Source organism: Solanum lycopersicum, chromosome 7 (genome assembly GCF_036512215.1).
Source record: "Solanum lycopersicum chromosome 7, SLM_r2.1".
Lineage (NCBI taxonomy): Eukaryota > Viridiplantae > Streptophyta > Magnoliopsida > Solanales > Solanaceae > Solanum > Solanum lycopersicum.
The window spans coordinates 38495658-38520457 of NC_090806.1; the positions used below are offsets into that span (position 1 = coordinate 38495658).

Genomic DNA, 24800 nt, shown 5'->3' on the forward strand with positions numbered 1-24800 from the left:
ATTTTGCTCCTCCTAATAAAAACTTTACTTGATATATCGAAAACAATACATTCCGATCTTGTATACAACTTCTTAAAATATTGATGTTGGCAATCCTTAGTGAATAAGTTTACAAGATTATCACTTGAATGGGTCTTTGAACATCTATCTCACCATTTTGTTGAGGACCATGTATGAAAAAGACTTTTGGTGACCACACTTTATTAGTGTTGTCATAGTGTGAAATAAATGCAACAACTATTTACATATATGACCACACTTTTAAAGTGTACTATTTTTATAATTGAAAAAACAACACCTTAAAAGTGTGGCCTAAAACATTTCACTAAAATATCATATTCCCTCCAACATTTTCAACTCCCCCCCCCCCCCATTTTATTAGTCAAAAAAATAATTAATAAAATATAAATAAAACAAATTTTTCTCTTTCTCTCTCATCTTTCCTCTCTCCTATCTCCAGCTCCAGAACACTAGCTCCAAAACGCTAGCTCTTATTTATCGCTCTTCTTTCCTCAGCATAACTCCATAGCTCTTCATAAATCGAATAACTGAAGACCTGAAGAACTGAGCTCCACAACTCAAATTTTATAAAGTCGAATTTCTCAAAGAGATGAAGAGCTGAAGATACAGAGGTGGGGATGGAAGAAATCAAGAGCGGAAGCTGAAGAAATCAAGTGTTGAGATTCCTTTCAATTCTAGTCATCTGTACAACCGATTTGTGAAGGTAAGAACTGATTCTCTAGTAATCTGTAGATCTGCAAATAGTAAATTGGTTTAATGTTCATTTTGTGTTTAGAAGAAATTGATTACTTTTGGGGTTCTTACAGCTGAAATTTCAAAGTAGGGAAAGAAAGTGTCAAAAATCTGTAGTCAAGCGCAGTTAGTAGGTTTCTTGCCTAACTTTGTGTATGGAAGGAGGAAATGTATGTGGGAAATCACAAAGTATCTTTCAGTTGCCAGGAAAGTGAATAATATGAGTGCATTAGTGCAAAAAATGTAAAGGGTGTATCAGTGTAGATCCATAGGTAAATGTTTGAAATGTTGTTTTGTTGGAGAAAGAAGGAAAAAGAGGAACAGAGATCGAAACAAGTAGTAGTATTAGAGAGAGAGAGAAACTAAAAGAGGTATATGTGGTTGCCAATGAGTTGATAGTGAGGGAGGAGTTGGCAAGAAATATTAAAGTACTATAATCAAGATTGATACTAATAGCATAGTTAATATACTAATTTTAGCCTTTATTATATTAGTATATGCATATTTTGTATAGGCATCTACTTTGAACATCAAAAGACAAGTAGGCATCTACTTTGAACATCAAAAGTTGTATTCTAATTTTCTGTAACTGCTGGACTTCTTGCCTTTCTATATTGTTGCAATCTGAACTTCTTAGCTCTTCTATATAACTGTCAATATCTTATTTGTGTAGGGAAATGGGAGTGATCAAATTTGAAGTGGATGATGACGAGTTTCCGAACTATTGTAAAAGTTTGAATACATTATATTTGATTTTGTGAAATATATTCATTGCTAGAATATATTGAACTATTGTAGTACTTTTTGAACTATTGTGTACACATTTAGAATATTGATGTATAAGTATAGGTATGTACACAACACAAACTATATATTTTGAAGTTTATGGGAAATCTATAAAATTGAATTACTTATTAGCGCTAGAGATTATTTATTGTAATATAATATTGGATATTTTAATTAGAAATTGTGGCATAGGACTGTAAATTGTGGAAAGGACAAAACTACAAAGCGTCGTCATACATTAGATAGAAAAGTCAAAACTTGATAAATGTGGGAAATATGGTAGCAAAGGCCACGCTTAAAAGTGTAGCTGATAAGGCAACACTTTTAAACGTAGTCGTAAAAGTGTTGCCTTATTTCCTTTTAGGCTACGCTTGAAAGTGTAGCTGATAAGGCAACACTTTTAAGCATAGTTGCAAAGCGTGGCCTTTTTGAATTTGAGGCTACGCTTGAAAGTGTAGCTCATAAGGCAACACTGTTAAGCATAGGTACAAAGTGTGGCTTAAAGTAAAAAATAGTGGCCTTTGATAAAACGCCACACGTTTTCATAGTTTAAGCCACACTTCTCTAGGGTGGTTGGAGACATAAAATGTTGTAGTGTGTCAGATCTCCCTTCGATTGAGTTATATATTATTTTCACACACACACCCACACACTTTTTCTAATCTTCTTCTTAAAATAATATTAAGTAAATCGATTCTCTTCTTCTCTCTGCCCTTTTTTCAAAAAAAAAAATTCTCCCACTTCACTATTTTTTCCCTTTTTACCTCATTTTATTTTTTTGAAAAAATTATTTGTTTTTCTTTAGTTCTATCCCTTCAATTTTTTTTCTTTAAATCCTTTTTTACAACAACGTAGTTAGAACATATTACAAAAAAAAAATTGTCATCAATGTATGAATTTATTTATTTTAATTTATGGTATAATTCATTCATTATAGTAAAATTCAATTAGATTAATTTTTACTTGAGACCAAAGTTAAATTATATTGTACACCATGTAAAATAATTTAATGATACTAAAAAAATTGGTATATAGTTTATTAGACTATGGTGTTACGTATTATAGGGTTGTAACAAAACTGGAATCAACTTTACCATCAATTATAAATCAATATCCTTTATAGTTATAAACCAATATATCACAAAAAATTTAGTCATACGATACATAAAAAGTATATATATATATAGTAATATTATATTGCAACTATAAATCAACAAATCACCATTATTCTTTAATCAACAAATAATCATTATTCTTTAAACAACAAATCCACCAATTATTTTTAGTTGTAATAATTGTTAAAATTTGAATTTGACACAAAGGTTACACTACATTATACACAATGTAAATTAATTTGATGATTCTAAAAATCTGGTATATACTAGATAAGATTATGGTATTATGCATTGTAGGGTTGGAACATATCAACCTTACCATCAATTATGAATCAATTTCTTTTATTGTTGTAGACCAATATATAGCCCAAAAAAATTAGTCACACCATCCATCATATTGAAATCAACAAATTACCATTATTTTAACTAAAAAATTCATGAAAATACATACACTAAAATATATTATGGTTAGTAACCAACAAATCACCAATTATTGTACCGGATCGGCTACCAAAGTATATTCCTTAATACATATCACCTATTTAAGATAACATATCATCAATAATTGTACCAAATCGATCACCAAAGTGTAAAAAAACGTGTTTAAAAAATTTTCTGATAATTTATGGACCACACGATACTAATCATATTCACTATAATGCGGATCTTCTTCAAATTAACAGTTGTAATTTTTGGTTTTGAACAAACAATTGGCCCTTGACATCGATATATATAAGCCTTTATTAAATGAGGATTCTTTTCGAGAGTACTATGAAAAGCAACTTTCTTACTCATAATCGATTTTTTCAACAAGTAAAAAAAAGGAAACTTGTATAAAATAGTTAACTATTAATTCAAATTAAATGCTATAATCACAGTTTTATTTAATTGTAAACCATAGAAAATTGTTGTCATTCGCCTCTCCCTGAAATTCTCACTCACCACTCTCGTTTTCTCGCTGGCAATCTCTCTCTCGCCTCTCTCACTTTTATACAAACACAAATGTATAAAATGTGTTTGTGTTTGTATAAAATGAGAAAAAATTGTTTGTCTATACATATCTCTTTTTGTTCGCTTCTCTAAACCTCACTCGCCACTCTCTCACATCTCGCTCACCACTCTTTGTCGCCTCACTCACTTTATACAAACACAAATGTATCATATTCGTTTATGTTTGTATAAAGCAAGAGAAAATTGTGTATACAAATACAAATACATATATTTTCGTCCTATACACTTATAATTATACAAATACAAATTTTTATCTGCCCATTTTTTTTGTCTTTCTCGCTCTATACAAACACAAATTATATAATTGATTCTTTTGTATATGTATACCGAAACATATTATACAATTGATTCTTTTGTATATGCATACAGATATATGGATATTGATAGTCATAGCAAATATAAAATTTATTATGGGCACAATTAAACAAACTACGGTATAGCATATAAATATGATTTTTATGTTTATCAAACCTAAAATTTACTCTAAAAATTGTTGTAAGAGATGATTTTGAAAGAAACAAAATGAAATATTTTCAAGAAGGAGATACAAAACGTTTTCTTGAAAAAAAAAATGACATTGAAAAAGATGTATAAAAAAGGTGTGCAACAATGTGTTTACCAAGGAAAAAAAGAGTGTCAATAATATTTCTTCCTTGTAAGGTTAACTGAAAAGAGAGAGTAAGATACTCCCACAGTCCTTATTTACTTTTCGACTTTTTCATTTATAGTTGTCCCTATTTGTCCTTAATTACTTGTCTATTTTGACAAATTTATAAGCGAGAACAAAATTCATATTATACCTTCAATTATTTACTTTTTGAAATGTAGATCTTTTTGATAATATGTAACTTTTAATTCATCCACTTCATTATGTCATAATTATTTTCTACATAGTTGTGTCAATTCAAAAGTAGACAAGTAATTAGGGATAAAAAACGTATCCAAATATAATTGTGATTAAGATTCTAATAATTAATTAAAATAAAGCATAGAATACGAGTCCCAAAAATTTAATCCACTAATCAATAAAATAGGAAATAAAATTGTATAGATTTTAAATTTATAATAAAAAATATCATATTTGTAATTAAAATGTTAGTGTTATAAATAAAAAAAACTAAAATATTATTATGTAAATTAAGCTCTAAATAGTATATTCTCTTGTAATTTTTCCTTTTGGGATAGCACCACAAGCTATATGTATACCTTTAGCATAAATGACAAATCCGGACTTGTACCAGACTTTTAATTTGGATACGATTGAACAATGAATAACTATGAATCAGAAAATTTAACCTCTGAGGAACAAATACAACTCATTTTCAAATGAATGAATATCAATCAAGTTACAAATAGAAATTTTGGGCTGTCTACGCAGCATCCATTTCAAGTATTCATATACCCAAGATTATTTTCACATCAAATAAAAAAATGTGCACAGTACAAACAAATATATTGTATTGGAATCTCGCGGTCATCAGAAACACTATACGAAACCTTTCGCCATGTACATACGCAGCTACAAAGACATTATCTTTCACTTGGGACTCGTTCGAAGCGACAGCAACTTAGAAGCAATATCATCATAATCAGGCAGCTTTGGATGTACATGACTAGCTTTCTTCATGCTATCCGCACTGGAAAATTTGTCCCCACTGGAAGCTGGTGCCTTTGGAACATCATTGTTGCCTGATGCTGCTGCCATTTGGGAAGAGCTAGATGGTTTTTCCACCCTTCCCATCTTCTGTCTCCTTTCATGTGATGTTATCCTGGTCTGTATAACAGGCATTGGAACTGTAGGTCCAGCGCTGGGCTGCTCTAAACTTATCCTTTTATCTGTTGGGGATTCATGTGATTCACTACTGTAAAAGTTCTTGGTCAGTCTCTGAGTTTTTTGTGTATCAGCAGCATAAGAATTTCTGACGGGTTTCAGAGGTTCTTGAGTTTTAATTCCGAAAGAGCAGTTGATGGGTTTGCCATCTACACCAGAGTCAGAATTAACAGCTGTTTCGGAGCTGATTTTAGACTTTGATGAAATGTTTGTATCGAAGCTGGAGGAAGAAGCTTTAGTTCTACGAGAAATTCCACTATTCAATTGACTTCTACCAGCAAAAGAATGTTTCTTAGGACCAGCCTCGGAATCACTGCTATCAGAATCAAAATATGTGGATGAACCTCGTAAGCCTGCATATTTTGTATTAACCTCGCTGCCTCTTTTTTGTGAATAAGTTCTTTGACTGTAACTCGAAGCCTCTTGTGAAAATTCTGCATCAGAACTGTCGGTATCTGAAGCATGATGAGTGTCATCCAATCTTGAGCTTGACTTATCGTCTATTTTCATCCTCATTCCTAAACCAACAGAACTCTTAGGGGGTGCAACATCTTGTGACGTCACCGCAGGACTTCCCTTAGCATTCTCGACTGAAGATGGAACACTGTTTAACTGGCTTCTTAAGTAAGGTGGAGGGATATGGCCTTTATGCTTAAGGCCACCAGTTAACTTCCCAAATGTGAATGCCTTTTCGGAGTCAGAAACAGAAGAAGCCAAAGTATCATGATCTGTCTGTGTCCTGGGCAAAGCTGGTAACCATTTGTTCCCATCAGTTCCTGAAACATTTTCCATATAGGAGGATCTTGGTGAATCATGATATACATGTTAATAGAAACATTCTGCAATGTCATTTCCATTAAACAATTAGAACATATAAATATAAATAGATTAAATTTTGACTTACCTATCGGGTGTTGGACTATCTCACTGTCACTTTCGGAATTCATACCATCAGAATCGTCAAAGGATGGCACAACATTTTCTTGTCGTGAATTGTCACCAGCGGCAGCCAAGCTTTTGTATAATTGAGGCGATTGCTTTTCCACAAAGATTTCTGATGTCATCGAGGACTCCTCCTGTGATTTGTTCGAGTCAAAGCTCCACGATTCTTTAATTGCAGAGTTGTAAGTAGGTGATTTCCTTTCTGGTGATGGAAAATAAAGTTTGGCTTGCTGGTCATCATATGTAGGATCTGAGTCAAACTTAATATTATAATCTTCTTCTGAGCCAGAATCATCAAAAGCAACAGAGGCAGAATCATGAGAACTCTTACTAACAGTTTCACTAGGAATGTGACCTTGGTAAACATTATTAAAGGGATCATTAGTCTTAGCATAACCATAACTTTGTTGGTTAGAATGATGAATATTTTCACCAAAACCTGAAGCGCTTAAATAAGATTCTGAAGAATTAATTTTGGGATCTTTTCTACTAGCTTCTTCTCCAAAATAATTGAAATCCTCCACTAACTCATTCTTAAAGCTACCCGTGGATTCAGATTCAGTTCTGCCAACTGATTTTCTCGTTATCATTTCACTGTCCGCTTTTGATAGGCTTTTCTGCATGTACTTATAACCTTCTCCAACACTAGGAAATGAATTATCAGTATTAATTGAGCCCGTGGCACCTGCGGAGACTTGTGAATCAGGCCTATCAAAAGTACCATGCATATCATTATCATGTCTTGTTGCCCTAGGCATATTATCATGTTGCAAACTCTCCGTCCTTTCTTGCTGAAACCTTGAAGTTCTATTCGGTGAAGAGCTCACAACTGAATCTTTAGGAAAATGTTCATGCATACTTGAACTACCATAGTTCCCTGGTCCTGAACCTCCTGAAGTAGCATGATCATCATCATGAAATTGTCTTGTCGCTCTAGCCAGATTTTCATGATGCAAACTATCAATTCTTCCATTCTGAAGCCTTGGATTTCTGTCAGATAAAGAGCTATTTGCTGAATCTTTGGAAAAATGTTCATGGATACTTGTGTCATACATTCCTCGTCCTCCACCTACCAAAGACTGTACTTCAGGCCTCTGAGATTCCGAGGAATATTGCCTTGAAACCCTTGAAAGTTCAGCAGCAGCTCTGGCAGCTAGGCTTGCACGTTCTGCAGACTCAGCAGCTGCTTGAGCAGCAGAGGTAGCATCTTTGAATTCCATATTCCAATTCTGCCTGTCCATAGAAAATTTACCATCTCCAGGAACTGACTGCCCAATTTCTGACCTTTCATCCCTAGACCCTAAGGGTCATGAACAACCATCATTAACATTAATTTTTTACAGTGGGAACCAAACTGTAGATGTTGTATTCTAGCATAATTAAAGATGCTAACCTGAAGGACTAACTCCATGATGATAGTTAGAAGATGGTGTTACTCCTCTACCACCACTATATGCAGAGTCAAAGCTTTGGGTCTCCAATGAGGATCTTGCATTCTGCTCTTGGGGATTTGAAGATGCATTAGGCCTTTTACAGTGATCAAGTGGAAGTCTCATAACTGACGCATTGAGATGAAGAGGGTCTTCATGGATGTTACCAGCCTTCTCTAAACTACCAGATCCATTCTGGACAATTTAACCAGTGAACTCAGTAAAGGCATAATAATTTGGTCAATCTCAGTCATCAATGGAAAGGTTAGAAGTAACATAATCATACCAACAAGTCATTTGAAGGCACTGACTCTGTCTCTTCTACTGATTTAGGATCCCATTTAACACCATGTTCCTCAGCAATTGCCCCCAAGATTCTCATTTTGGTCTGCCCATCAGGCGCTTTCGCAGATAACTTCTCAACCAACTAGGTACAACAGCATAAGACAATATTAAGAGTACTATGTTGATAAATTTGAGAAATATAAATAGTTCATTATCTTCATGTTCAAAGTCAAATCATCAACTGTTGAAGGGAGATACTGCAAACTTACCATGCGACTAACTCCACAATTTGGACGGAGCTCAACTGCTGCACTTATAAATTCTTTCCCATATTTTGCGGTAAGATGTTTCCGAACATCTACAAGTTCTGGTATGTCTCCACACCTTGGTGACGCAAAAACTACACTGGTAATTGCTTCTTTCAAGTCAATGGGGCAATTTCTGTTCATCAAAAAGACTAACATATCAAAACCCTTCAAAGGTATCAGACTCATCATTTAGCCATGAGTTCATCATGGGAAACAGTATGCCTTTGTTTATTAGCCACTAATAAAGCTAATATTTCAAGTAAAACTAGCAAAAATAACCTCAATTCATATTATTAAGTGCCCATTTGCATTGACTTATTTTTGGCACTTTTAAGCCAAAATAATTTTTAAGCAGTTTTGAAGTTTGAAGTGTTTGGGTAAAGTTAAAAAGTTTTTATAAGCACTTATTTTAAAACCAAAATAACAAAAATAAGCCAAAAGCCATAAGTTAGAAATCCTAACTAATGGCTTTTGGCTTATAAGGCATAAGCCAAAAGCCAATCCAAACAGGCCCTTAAAGAACCAGGTAAGCAAATCAAATTGTAAAGTACATAAGACAGTAATGAAAAAAAAAGGAACTCTTCAACAGGTAACAGAATGAGTAAATGTGGTTTTTATAGAGCATCATACTTCAGTGTAACTTCCAACAGCTAACAGAAAATGATAAAGATACGCACAGCTATACATCTCTTATCAGGTAATGATTATACATCTGGCATCACCATCATAACTACCCGCATAGATCCAAAAGACCAGCAAAGACATCAAAGTAAAACACAAGGAGCATGCCTAAAATATATGCAAGATACCAAACACCTATATATCTTAGAAGTAGCTACCAGTGGAATACAGTTCAGAATGAATTGTCTTTTTCTCTGTTGTGGTTTCGATCGAAACAGGCAGGGAGAGGAGAGAAAAATTGAGATGGAAAGAAGTACTCGAGGATAATGAAAGTTAAGCCACGGGACTACCTAACAAAATAAATGAGCCTGAGCAACATTGTTTTTCTCTTTCTTGGGGTTGGTTCTTCAGGGAAAGGTGTTATACGCAAATTACATCTAACTGCAACTGTAATGCGAGATTTCATCTAAACTAATTTATGTGCCGTACAGATATCTCATACAGATGAAATGCTAAAGAAACATCACAAGCAAAAACGAACTTACTTTTGTGACTCAATAATTGGCAACCGTGCCACGATCAGTTCACAGTAAATCTCGATAAGATCATATGCTGCCATCATCTTCTCCTCCCTAAGTACATGCTCCACCTAAAATTAAAGTGTCAGATAGATGAAATATTTTTCTCAAAACTCCAAATCTGGGGTACATAAAAACATACATCAACTTAATAATCACAACTGTAAAACTTAACAGGAATTGAAATTATATGCAAAAATCTAACTTAAGAAAGCAGAAGTGAAGGTTTTATAATATGAAGATATAGCTTGAATTTTGTAAGAGGAGCATGCATATCCCATGCTTTGACAGCAGTCAAAAGATGCCTCATTTCTCCAAATTTTATGGAGATTTGAATAGTTATGTCTGCAAATTAAATACAAATTATGGTCTTGACATTTGAAGAATCATCTTCAAAAGGGATTCTTATCTGAAAGGCAAAGTAAATCAATGAGCAGAACAGGAAGCATTAAAACATGCAAGTAGCGAAAAACTCCATATTAGGAAAGAAGAATCAGAGATGATAGGAAGATGAGTTACACGAATTCTTGCTGTCCGGTCCTGACCAGAATCAAGCAACTGGGAAAGTTCTCTTTTCATCTGCTTCACTTGCACTTCCTTCTTGTTCTTCAACAATTTCAACCTTGAAGACGCTAGCTTTAAGGACATCTTACTGCATCAAATTCAAAAAAAAAATCAAATCAAATCAATATAAATTCTCCGATATACGCGTAGAACACAAAATTCAAATCAATTCAATAGATGTAAGAAATGGAGAAAGGACCGAAATTACCATTTGGTGGAATTGAAGCTCTTGGTAAGCATATCTTTAGAACTTCTTAAGAAATTGGATTTCTTCATTGTAGAGGAAGAGGAATCGAGAATTGTAGCAGCAAACTCAGAATGGAAATTAGGGTATTTAATAGGACGAATACATTTGGGGTAGCTTCAACGAAGGATCCGATTCGGTTATCAAGCGAAGACTAAAACTTATTTTATGAAAACGAGGGTTGGGTTGAGGAAGTAACCCTGAAATTGACACCTTCTAATATTCCTTCGTACCTATTAATTACTTATTCCATAAACTAAATTTTCATTTTTATTGTCTAATCAATAAAATAATTTATATTTTTAATATTTTATTCTTTTATAAAATTATTTTCAAGACTTGATACTAAATATCTTTATTTTAGAATATTCTAATAAAATATATACACTAAGAATCATTTTTTCATTATTTCAATTCAAACATTGAAAAATATAAGTAAATGAATGAAATATCATTTTACTTGTCATTTTGACAAATTAAGGTAATACAATATTTTTTTTTATTATATTCTTAATTTATTAGCAGTGAGTTAATATATTTTTAAAATGTAGTAGTAAATATATTTGGAACTCTATTAATCAATACTTGCTCTTCCTTAATTACTTTTCATTTGTTATTTTTTTTAATTATTCCTTATTACTTGTTCATTTCTACAAATCAAAAAAGGACAATTTCTTTTTACCTATTATATCTTAATTAATTATTTTGAAAAAAATAAAAATTTATGAAATATCTTAAATTTTAATTCATCCATCCATTTTATAATTAATAAAGGTAAATCGATAAACTCACTATTTCAATTGTTGTTTCTTAATAAATATGTCAATTTAAAATAGATAAATAATTAGAAATAAAAAGAATATAAATAAAAAAATAAACTTATTATATCAAAAGTTATTAGGCGTGGCAAGTAAAAATTTAAAAAATAAAATAAAGAGAAGAGTAAATGTTCTCAATTAATCATCATACGGTGTGTGCTCATTCATGACTTGGTCTAAATTCATTTCACCGTAACAAACAAGTTCATATCTACTCGTCTTCTTTTTATCTTTTTCCTTTTTCACATCATCTATTAGGGTTTTTTTGAAAATTCATCTCGTGATTAAAATTACTTCATTCATTCACTTATACTTGTTAATTATTTTTAAGATAATTCTTTTATTTTTAATTGTTATTGTTAACATATAAAAAAATGACAATAATTTTTATTCAAGTTTTACCCTCAACATTAAATACTTATTTTTCAAATCATTTTTATTAGATGTTGACTTAGAAAATAATTTGAAAATAAGTATTTAATGTTGAGGGTAAAACCTGAATAAAAATTATGGTCATTATTTTTATATGTTAAAAATAACAATTAAAAATAAAAGAATTATCTTAAAAATAAGTAACAAGTAAGTGCTGAATGAAGTAATTTTAATCACGAGATGAATTTTCAAATAAACCCGAATAGATGATGTGAAAAGGAAAAAGGAAAAAAAGACGAGTAGATATGAACTTGTTTGTTACGGTGAAATGAATTTAGACCAAGTCATGAATGAACACACACCCTATGATGATTAACTGAGAACATTTACTCTTCTCTTTATTTTATTTTTTAAATTTTTACTTCGCACGCCTAGTAACTTTTGATATAATAAGTTAATTTTTTTTATTTATATTCTTTTTATTTCTAATTATTTATCTATTTTAAATTGACATATTTATTAAGAAACAATAATTGAAATAGTGAGTTTATCGATTTACCTTTATTAATTATAAAATGGATGGATAAATTAAAATTTAAGATATTTCATAAATTTTTATTTTTTTCAAAATAATTAATTAAGATATATTTAAGATGTAATTACATACTTTAAAAATTATCTCTACAATCCCAAAAAAAAAAAAGACACAACGCCATGAAATTTAAAAGTTTGAACAGAACAAAAGGAAATGACATAACATGCTTCTGAAATTGTTGGAAATTTTGTTCTTGAAAAACTTGCACACTGGTAGCATTCCTTTTGAATTAAGCATTTTAAGAAAAGTAATTGTGATTGATATTGAATTTAACATGTTAACTGATTCATTAGAGTGTTTGAAAAGTGTGAATCGACTGAATTTTGCTGAAAATTGACTATATGGACAAGTCTCAGAAGTGATGTGTCCACTAAGAAATAGTAAATTTACTTTTGCCTTATAATTATTTTAAAAAAAGTACATAGGGTCATTATATAGAGAATTGATTGAAATGCAGTTCTTGAAAAAAAATTGTATTATTGGTTTCCCTAGGAATCTATACCGGAGTGTATATTATTTAAGACACAATTAAAAAATAAAGGACGAGAAAAAAATTGGTTTAAGACATGAGAGGGAATAGAATTGAGCAGTGAATGAAATGAAGAATGAGTTAATGTCGATTTATTTGTGTCATAGACTTAGCTCTAGAAAAATCTTATAGATTATAGTTTTTAGAAAAGTCATGTAACTTGCGGAGGAAATTTACCACTTGAAAAAAATATATATTTTAATGAAGTTTAAAAATAATATTTATAGTTTTTAAAATGAAAAAAAATAATATATATATATATATATATATATATATATATATATATATATATATGAAATGATCATATTACCGTAGATCGTTCTCAACTTTTTAAATCAAACTTACATCAGTTCAAATATTTAGATTAATATGTTTGAAATCAAGTAAAAGTACAGACTTTACTTTTATAATTTAGTAAACATTTTTAGTTTACTTTTAATACAAATATATCATCCTATTCATCTTATTTGTAAAGTACTTTTTAACATTTTTAAAAATATTGAAATTAATTTTATTTATTATTCATTTCAATCATATTATTAATTTTATCATACTTATTTCTTATCAGGTATATTAATTATAGTCAAAATAAAGGTGAAAATAATTAATTATATTTTTAAATAATAAATTTTTAAGTTAAAGTATTTTAGTAAGCACAATGAATACAAAAATAGGAATTAATTAAAGTCATAGTTAAATAGAGTAATGAATAGATATCACAATAACTCATAAAAAATGTGTAGTGATAACAAAATGAGTTGATAGAAATAACATTAACAAAAGATGTTTCTAGAACTATTTAGGTTCTTGTTATTATTCTTGGTAGATTTTTGGTAGTATGAAATTACATCTTTACCCTTGATCATCATTAACTTCATATACAAAGTGATATTTCTAGAATTATTGTTTCTCTTGATATCTTTCTTAATAGATTTTTATATGTATAAAATTATATTTTTACCCTCGGTCGTCCTAGGCTTCACTTTTCTATATATACTAGATATCAGGTGTCCGCGCTAGCGCAGACCAACGTATGTTAATTTTTCCCCCAATTTATGTAGTATAAATGAAATTTGAAAAAATGAACTAAATTTTTTATATGTGCTTTATCTAAAAATATTTTAAATTATTAATTTATGTACCTTTTATGTCATTTTTGAATAATATATGTTACTACATCTGTTTTATTTTATGTGATACGAGTGATTTTAGGAAAGTCAACGAAATTTCTTATATGATTCTCACATATTTTTAACTGTCATTTTATAGTGATTCATAGTACTTTTTAGTTCTTAGTTATTTTCAAACAATATATGCAACTTTTTTTGTTTGATAATAATAAAGAAATCAACCAAATTTAAATATGTTTTTAAACTACGTTTTTCTAAAAATATTTAAAATTGTTACATTGTGTTTTAAAGCTTTTTTTAATGTAATTTTCAAATATGTAACAAATTAGAAATTAAAACAAAAAATTAAAGTTTTTGAATCATTATATTTCTATATTAAGATGTTCAAATTTTTAAAACTCCACATATATGCACAAACTAATAGAAGGAGGCCAGACGATTTAAAAAAATATATATATGAAAGCTCATTTAAATAATAACACACCCACACACACACACCCCCACCCACCCACACCCCCACCCATCCACCCACCCATATAAATATATATATATATATATATATATATGAATCCTTCATTTTCAATTTATATGAACTTATTTTTTTTTATTTCAAAAAGAAATTGATTTTGATTCTTAGATGCAGCATTCATTAAATATTTGTTCACGTATGACTTATGCGTCAATACGGGATTGGATAAGGGAATCCGATTTCGAATTTTTTGAGCAACTCTTAATCTTATATTAAACTTGATAATTGCATTTTTCAGATTTGGGGGACCCTAGTTCGATCCCGTCACTCCCATAATATTTCCTTTCTTTTCCTCCTCTCTTTCTCGTTTAAGGCAAGGGGCTGTGGGATCAATCCCCACAAGTTCATTCTTTTTCTCTTAATTTATCTCTTAACTTCCTCACCTATGCAAGAAGTTGTGGGTTCAATCCCCACTCACCACATTTATTTTTCTCCTTTATTTTTATCCTTACTCTCTCATCTATTCAAGAGGTTGTGGGTTCAATCACCACTCACCACATTTATTTTTCTTCTTTAATTTTTCTCCAAACTCTCTCATCTATTCAAGAGGTTGTGGGTTCAATCCTAACTGACCACATTTATTTTTTTCCTGTATTTTTCTCCTAACTTTCTCATCTATTCAAGAGGTTGTGGTTCGATCCCTACTCACCACATTTATTTTTCCTTTCGTTTTTCTCATGAAATTTTTATGTAATTTGCATTTGGTGAGGTCTTTGGTTCAATCCCCAATGACCTCACATTATAAATAAAATTTTAAGACATAACTCCAACTCCAAAATATAGGCCGAGACCAACATTTCCAGCAAGCTGGAAATTTGGTCCTCTTTCAATTCGTTTTTTCTCTCATTTTTTATGTTGATTCTTGGAGTATTTCGTGTGACATTTATTCAGAAAAATTGCACTTATATGAAATCACACTTTTAACATATTCGTACATGTAAAGTACAACATTTTTACATATAAATTTCAGGCAGCAAAACATAGTTAATTCACGACACACACATGCACAAACAGTTAACTTAATACATTTTCCCGCAACACATCTCTCATTCCTTACATAATTTCTGAATACAAATTTAAACATGTAATCACAACCATCCATAAAATCATCTATCAGAAGACGTACCAACGCATACTTTGAATCTTTCAAAGGATCAAACGACAGGGGCATGCAATGGGGACAACCTTAGTTTCTCGATTGAAATTTAAACTGAACTTAGGGGTCTCTTGGGAAAGGGATCAAGAGAGAAGAAAACCCATACCTTAATGTCATTCAACAATTGTTTCAATGCTGCTAATTCCCACGGCGCCACTACCTCACCACCAAAATCCCAAACACAATCCGTCGAGAAGAATGTTGTTGATTTTCGTTTTTAAATTAGCTTTTCGTTTGAGTTTTTGTGTTTATGTTCTTCAAGAGTGAAGAACTATTATTTTCAGTTCTTTTACTGATAAAAAATGTGAGAATGAGAGTGAGAGACGTGAGAATGAGAGGATTAGGATTAGGAGAGTTAGGTGGAGACTTACTCAAACTAGGACTCCTCATTATAATTAATTTTTTTAAAATTATTTTTTATTAAAAAACTAATTTTTCCCTTACTTAAATAATATTTTTAAATATTAATTTAATTCAACTAATTCAGTTGATACAATTAAATCAATTTAATCCTTGCTTCCATCAAGGCTCGAACCCGGGTGGAGCTAAATTTTGGTTAAGGGTCAAATTCGACAACCTCTACCTGAATATCCCCTCCACCATATTAATTAATTAATTAAATAAATATTTAGGGTAATTACAATACTACACTTAGCCTGGAAATATCATTTTACCCCTAGACCCTCCAAACTTAAGATTACCCCTTTTTAATTCCGGTTAAGACTCATTCGGGTAAATTTTCATATTCGGGTGCCATACATGGATGGAACCAACCTTTCCTAGCTCAACTAACTCACGAAGTTAGTTGGCTTGGCTGTTCCAGAGGTTCAAAGGACTGGTTCTACGCGCATCAATCCATGTGAATCCGGTCTAATCTAGGCATACTAGATACGTTAGACATTACTTAGCATAGTCATTTTTAGGGTTGTTATAGAGAATGTCCTTTCATCAAAACCAACATCATGTGATAATGTACTTTCACATAATCATAATATATTCTAGTTTAGAGTACGAATAAGAAAACCATCCAAGAGACTCTCATTCACTAGATTATCATTAATATCCTTCATTCATAAATTCATGTGTGTGGAGGTGTACATATATGAGAAAGCCTTTCAAATAAACACATCTAGACAACAAATGATCATTACTATATTAGTAATATACTTTACATGCATAATAATAGATAAAGGTGCATAGGAGAATTACCCTTTCAGTTGACACCATGAACATGTTATACTCATAGTTATGCATTAGATGTGTGTGTGTACATATTGGTCATCATGGTCACATAATAGCAACAACAATGATACTAAGGAAACCATCCTTCAAGGGTCAAAACACATGCACAATATCCCTCAATTCATGAACAACTCACATATATAATATTTAGGGACTGTAGACCACACACCCACATTACATTGTAGGAGACAAGAACACTTTCAATATTTGAATAGAAAACTCCTAATATTCATAAGATCACACATTCATATAGGGTTACATAGGTAGGGGTCATTCTATAATAACACTTAACACAATCAAGCATGTAGGTCATACCTTACCCTAACATCCTTATTCACATTATACTTCACATTATCTATATGCATAAAACATGATAATAGCAATTCACTTTGCATCTATTTCCCTCAAGTCCATGATCATAACATGTATAGATAGACAAGAATGTAAACACTGCCACCATAAGTATATCAAACCACACAACATCAATTCCAAATACTTTAAATAAGAAGTTAGGTCAACTTACCAATTCTCCAAGCCATGATGATCATAGATCAATCCTCAACAATTCATAATCAATTGATATTGATAGCAATATTATTAAACGATACATCACAATCTAAACATAATCTAATTCATATCTAATCAAGATCACAAAACCCACTTTATAGGCTAAATTGAGAGATTAAGGAGATCATGGGTTCTTCAAGGAATTGAATTGAAAATCATCTTAAAAACATTGTTTAAACATCAATTCATCATTAGAATGACTTCAAAAACCATTTGACAATGAACCCATGGTTAGATTGGAAATTGAGAAATTGGATCTTAGATTCACACTGGAAAATTTTTGATAGAACTCCTTATATAAAATTTTATCCAAGGACCAAGAATTACCATACCTTGATACAATAAAAGACCATGAAATTTGGAGTATAAAGAACTTGGAATCCACCCCATAAATTGATCTTGAGCTTTGTCTCCAATGGAGTTCTAGAGACAATTTTATTTGATAAGGAAAGGTTTAATTTGTAGAATAAATTCTAATTTGGGGATTCAAGATTTAACAAACTTAAAACACCCCAATTCACCCATCACTTTGCCGAGGCTTAACAATGAACTGCAGATGCCATTCGACAAACCCATCCGTTATAACGACCAAAGGGTACCTCATAGGAGTTGGGGTGTCAGGACAGAAGTCTAATCCCCAGACTAGACCGGCGTCGTTTACCTCTTAGAGGTCGCATACAAGCCTATATACGTCATCATTACTTTATCTAAGTTAATTTTAGCGGAAAATTTAAACTTTTTTGTTACTTAACATTCATATAATACATTCTACTTAAACTCATAAACATTCACAATCAACCATCTAATATTAAGATCATCAAATGAAAGAAATAGTTCCATACTACATTAAATGTATACTTTCCAAAATGGCACCAATACAATGTCTGAAATAAGAGGAGAAAGAAACGCTAGTGGAACATACTCCACTAACTCAAACCTATATCTAAGCTAGAATATAATGGGCAATCATCCTCAAAAGCATGAGGGCCTACCAAATCTAGATGAATGCTCCACGTCCGGATAGCTTCAGTGTCAACCTGTAAGCTCTAACGTCCACCTGTGCCTGCACCTAAAAAGTTAGAGTTTTATGGGATTAGAACACACTTGTACTAAGTATTGGTGTATGCAAGCACACACCAAGGACATACATGATTAAGAAGAGATCTTTCCTATCGATGTGAATTATGGAAAGTCAAGTTAGTGGACTTGCCAATTTCAGATTAGGAAAGTCATACCATGAGAGTAACATGCATCTGCACACTTATCATTTTGAAAACAACACATAACATATTACACATATCATATCACATAGTTCATATCATTCTTTCATATTCCATGAGACAATGAAATCATGGACTTGACATTAGGACTTCCCAAAATGCGGGCTCAACATATGGGACCTCAACTAGAGAGCCTTCTTTAACAAAGACAGAGTTTGCTTCATTCATTCATATGTACTTCATTTTCATTCTTTCATATACTAGTGCAGCCAACAGTCATACCTACGATTTAGTTTAAGACTCTCATCGGGTTCGTTGTGCAATGACCAGGAATAACCTAGTGTTATTACTTAAGTCTTGCTCACCTCTTGATTATCCTGTCCTAACACCTTTGGTATCGTTCATTTCATTATGTGCATTCATTGATGCTGGCCACATTCTTTCTTTGGGAACTTTAACCTTAATCGACATAGATCATGTGAGCATCATGAAATCCAATGTGTAATCCCCACACTAAAAAAAGGTTGAATCACTGTCAAAGTGAACCAAAACATGCTAGCGTATATAGGGAATTGAACCCTGCTAGATCCCTATATTGGCAGTATAGGTTCAAAGACTAGGAGATATAAAGACACCCATTCCCGGCATGCCAGACAGTCTCATGTCATGAGATTTATGTGAACCTCCACTCTTCCCGAAGGAAGGCATCACCTCTCATAGCTAGCCTATCGGTGCTTAGCATAAAGTTCCACTACATTCAACTCGTACATCATAAAAGCCACATTCTATCATGAGGACATCAAAGATCATTAGATGATTTCTCATCTTATCATTAGTATTCAGTATGCATTGAATTCAATACTTTCACTAGGGTGTTCACAGAGATTGGTCTCTTCATTAGCTTTACACTCTCATAGGTGAGTACGTTTTCGTAACATTTACTTAGGCTCATTTGAGATTGCTCTCATCTTTCACATTAACCTCTTATTATATTGTCACCTCATCATTAACTTTAACACATTTGATTTTCGTAATTACTCACCCCTTCACGTGAATGTTCATTTCATCATATGCCAATGCACTTGCCCATTTAGTGTGTTTCACGCTCTTACTTAACCCTTCTAGGGTTAGATCATTTTATCACATACATCTTAGGCTCACTTACTTTTAAACGTACACTAAACTTATGAGTCCACACATACAAGCCATGAGTCTTCATTCATAGTTTGTCTAAGTGATTCATGTTTACCCAAGATTATGTAGTACAAGACTTATACATCTTGTAGATATGCCAAGATACTGATTTCGATCTTTAGAGACAACATTCATTAAATATTTGTTTACATATGACTTATGTGTCAATACGAAATTGGGCAAGGGAACCCGATTTCGAATCCCTTGAACAACACTTAATCTTATTTTAAACTTGATAATTGCATTTTTCAGATTTGGGAGACCCTAGTTCGATTCCCATCAACCTCATAATATTTTTTTCTTGTTCTTCTCTCCTTTTTTGTTTTAAGGCAAGGAGGTTGTAGGTTCAATCCCCACAAGCTCATTATTTTTCTTTTAATTTCTCTCTTAACTTTCTCACCTATCTAAGAGGTTGTGGGTTCAATCCCCACTCTCCATACTTATTTTCTCCTTCATTTTTCTCCTAACTCTTTCATCCATTCAAGAGGTTGTGGGTTCAATCCCCACTCTCCACATTTTATTTTCTCCTTTATTTTTCTCATAACTCTCTCATCCATTCAAGAGGTTTTGGGTTTAATCCTCACTCACCACATCTATATTTAGTTTCATTTTTCTCATGAAAATTTTATGTAATTTTTCATTTGGTGAGGTCATGGGTTCAATCCCCAAAGAGCTCACATTAATTTTTTTTTAAAAAAAATATAGCTAATTTTTCTCATCGTTTGCCAAGACTCCAAATCTCCAGCCTCTTCCAATCCATTTTCCTCTCAATCTTTTGTTGTTTTTTTGTAGCTTTCATGTAAAGATGTCTTTGGTTCAATCCTTAGTGATATCACTTATTTTACATTCATTTTTCATTGCATTTTGTACCACTTTCTTTGGACGAACTCAACCTACAAAATGCTGGAAATTTGTTCACTATTTTCAGTTTCTTTTTATCATCATTCATACGTTAATTCTTCAGGCATTTCGTGGATCATTTGGAGCATCTTTAAGTGTAATCTTTTTATGATTATATTCAGCCAAGAATTACAATTAAATCCAGCAACATTACTCCACTTTTACACCTCATGATTTACACAAACATCAGCACATAAAATTCAACCATAAAAACATATCATTTTTAAGAGGGAAAGGTAGTGACGGACGATCAGCCACAAGAACTTTGCTGTGAACGTGAGGTTGGCCTTCTTGATGGCCCCATTCGGCTCAGTCACCCAATCGGCACCCTCTCCATCTACTGACAGGTGTTGGGCCATCCACCTCTTGGTGGTCTCTCTCAGTGCTGGCTCGCACAAGAACTGGTCATCCTTGACTATCTGCCAGCGGTAGTCAAACTCAGCAGTGAGGGGGGTCCGAGTAGCATCAATACTCTCGCCGTATAGAAACCGGTAGATGGCTGGCAAGGAAATGTCAACCTGCACACCCCGGACTCGGACCTGTTCCAGTGGGGCCTGTTTAGCGGGGGAAGCCCGCCTATCGATCTGTGATCGGAGAGTCGCTACGTAGGATGCGTAGAAATCTCAAACCATTTCCTCGCTGTATCGTCCCAACGAACGTGCTGTCCACTCCAAGCAATGCCTAGTGAAGAGGTTGTGGATCTCCGACATCGTTGGGAGACTCCCTGTAAGTACCCTCCGCTCCAAAGTGAGTGTTCGAGTCATCACTCCTTTATCAATCAGGAACTTGGCGTCGGAGTAGACTTGAAACTACCCGTTGACACACCACCGATTGGGCTGGTCAGTGGCTGGAGTGGGGGACTGAGCTGGTGAGCCGGATGTAGAGTCTGAACTGTCAGCCTCATCAGACGAGGCCGACGCTACAGCAGTGGTGGGTGCGGGAACCTCAGCAGAGCCAGAGGCTTCTTCGGACCAGTATACTCCTAAGGAGACAGACGCTCCTTCCTCATTTGTAGTTGACCCAGAGGGTGTCCCGGTCAGTGTGCGCTGCTCATCAGACTGGAGGCAGCGACTACGCCGTACGCCATCTTTTTGGGTGTGGCTCTGGGAGCACGTGCAGCACGGGAAGGTGTGGAAGTGCCTGGGGGCACATACTCAGGGTCCCGCTCATCATCAGAGCCGATGATCATGCGTGCATATGGGGCGACAGACTTTGATCGCCCGCGTGTATAGGTTCGGTCTTGCTTGGGTGCCATAGTAGATAGTACCTGCAAAGGATCAATATTAGTACGAGTAATGACAAACAAGAAAAGCGAAACCATACGAAATAAAACATTAAAAATAGCATGTCATTGCTATAGAAGCAGTGACACACGACGGGCCTGGTGACGGCTCGTCGTGACTGTGACGGACCGTCGTGAGGTCCATCGTGTTTTACTTAGACTGTGTATATATAAAGAACCCTGAAGGAGAGTCTCTGACTAGCATGATGGTATGTGCAGGACGGACCGTCAGAGGTACGACGGTCCGTCGTAGGACACTTGAAAAAAAATGGAGACCCTTAGGAGAGAGGTCTCTGACTGTCATGACGGTCATGCAGGACGGACCATCGTGGGTACGACGGTCCGTCACATGTGTCTGTTGGGGAACACTTGGGAAAAAAAGGAGAGACCCTTAGAAACAAGGTCTCGGTCTAGCATGACGGTTATGCAGGATGGACCGTCGTGAGTACGACGATCCGTCACATGTGTCCGTTGGGGAACACTTGGGAAAAAAGGAGAGACCCTTAAAAACAGGGTCTCTTTCTAGCATGACGATTATGCAGGACGGATCGTCGTGAGTACGATGACCCGTCACATGTGTCCGTTGGGATAGGGGTGCTAGGGATTTTGCAACGGACCTTACGACAGTCCATCGTGGGTACGACGGTCCATCATCGGGGTCTCGTTCTGAAGGACAGTGACAGAACTAAGGGTACCCTAAGCATCCCCAATGAACCCACATCAACCTTGTAGTGTTTTGGACCTACATGTGTCTAACCCAACTACCTAGGAAACTAGCAATGCAAAAGTACCTATGTCTAGGGTGGTAAACATGGAAATTTTGAACATTTGTAACCTAGGTTAGAGAGAATCATCTAAAGTAAACCACATACGAAAAGGAACTAAGCATAATACTAACTAGTAAACAAAAAGGTAAGATAAATGAATATAAATTTAGAGACACATACCTGAGAAATGGAGAAAAACAAATGAACAAGTACTTGATGGCAAGGTAAACACTCACAGCAGTAGTTTCCACTAGTATATAACACTTTAGAGCTTTGGAGAATTGTGAGAGGGCAATGATGATGGTTGAGAGAGTGTGGAAGTTGAAAAGAGAGGGGAGATGAGAGGAGTAATTAAGTAATGGGGGAGAAATGATGGGTTGGGGGGTTTAAACGTTCCGATTTGAAAGAGGGTTTCACTGGGTTGGGTCGGGTATACCTCATTAATCACGTGACGGTTCCCCGACGACGGACCGTCGCAGTTGTGACGACCCGTCATTTGTTCCGTCGTGTGTGCCCTAGTATTAAAATAACAAAAAAAGTACCTGGTACGACGGATGCATACGACGGTCCGTCGCAGGCGCAACGGTCCGTCGATGTATCCGTCTGTGACTGCTGCAGAGTAATTTTCTGTAGAATTTCCTGGTGATGTGCCTGCAAATTTAAAACTCATTAGTAGAAAAATGCTACCATTACTAAAAAGATGATAAGTATTGGGTTGCATCCCAACAAGCGCCTGATTTAATGTCGCGGCACGACTGGGGACCCTTGATTACTCAGACTTCATCAAGATGGTATGCCTCTATCACTTCATTCCCCGATGCTTTATGCTTAAAATAGAGTTTTATTCTATCTCTATTCCTCTTAAACCGCACTCCCTCCTTGGCTTTTAACTCAACTGCTCCATGAGGGAATACTTGGGTAATCAGGTAAGGGCAAGTCCATTTGGACTTGAGCTTGCCCGGAAGACAAGGCACCCCAGAATTGTCTACAAGCACCAATTCACCAACCATAAACTCTTGTTTTGCATTTTTATGTTCAGTCTCCTTCTTCATCTTTTCTTTGTGGGATATGACAGATACCCATAAATTTGGCATAATCGGGCATTTGTTCTAGAGATTCTACCAAAGGGACATTGATAGAAAGCTGCTTCAACATTGTTATGAAACGTCGGTATTTACCATCCTCGGCCTTTTTCACTAATCTCTGAGGGAAGGGTGGTGGTGGCCTAGGCATGGGAATTACCTTGATAGGTACTTCTGCATCTTTTCCATTACTTTCCTCTGCTTCACCACTACCCTTTACCACATTATTATTATCCTTTCTCACATTTTCCTCAGTAGATGGCATAGGTAGGTCAATGGTTTGCCTACCACCCCGAGTAGTGATTTCCATACAGTGCACATCATTCTTTGGATTTTGGACAATGTTGCTAGGAAGAGTGCCCGGTTGCCGTGTGTTCACTGTCGCAGATAATTGGGCCATTTGCAACTCGATCTGCTTAATCGAAATTGCATGTGTATCAACTTTTTGCCCAATACTAGCTAAATCACACCTCAACTCTTTAATATTCTCATCACTAGCATCGAACCTCCTCATCATTTTGTGCAACATATCCTCAACTAGCGCCATACTATCTCCACCATCCCTAGGAGTAACTTCACGATTTTGAAGAGGAACATAGGGTCCATTCGTGTCGTTTCTATTTCCATAGTTACCCTTGTTGAAGTTGTTGTCGCGATTGTAGTTTCCATCTCGGACATAATGACCCTCACAGTTGTAGATACAATAGTTCCGACCTTGGTTTCCTTGACCTTGGCGCCAATTATCGTGATTTGAGCCTTGGGCGCTTGGTTGGAAACCCCCCGTCTGCTCATTTACTACAAAAGTGTCCTCCGCATAATAGCACTCGTCATTAGGAGGTGGTGGTTTAGCCATGTAGCTGACTGCATTTATCTTTTCTACACCCCCTGTGACATGTTTTAGTACCAACCCAAGCTCAGTTCTCATCTGAGCCATTTCTTCCCGAATCTC

The 24800-nt window shown here is 34.2% G+C and overlaps 1 protein-coding gene and 1 long non-coding RNA gene across 2 annotated transcripts; one reads left to right on the forward strand and one right to left on the reverse strand.

The window, feature by feature from the left end:
- Positions 1–279: 279 nt before the first annotated feature.
- LOC104648345 (uncharacterized) lies at positions 280–1663 on the forward strand. The gene is made up of 2 exons (XR_742358.4): positions 280–724; positions 1427–1663. It is a non-coding gene; the product is annotated as an uncharacterized lncRNA (long non-coding RNA).
- A 3292-nt stretch (positions 1664–4955) lies between these two features.
- Positions 4956–10699, reverse strand: LOC101265657 (uncharacterized). Its single transcript, XM_004243100.5, has 8 exons — positions 10433–10699; positions 10180–10312; positions 9628–9731; positions 8423–8594; positions 8155–8295; positions 7832–8063; positions 6401–7738; positions 4956–6272 (listed from the first exon to the last, which is right to left on the reverse strand). Exons 1-8 carry the CDS (start codon positions 10498–10500, stop codon positions 5203–5205), a joined length of 3258 nt encoding a protein of 1085 aa, XP_004243148.1. The 5' UTR covers positions 10501–10699; the 3' UTR covers positions 4956–5202.
- Positions 10700–24800: the final 14101 nt, after the last annotated feature.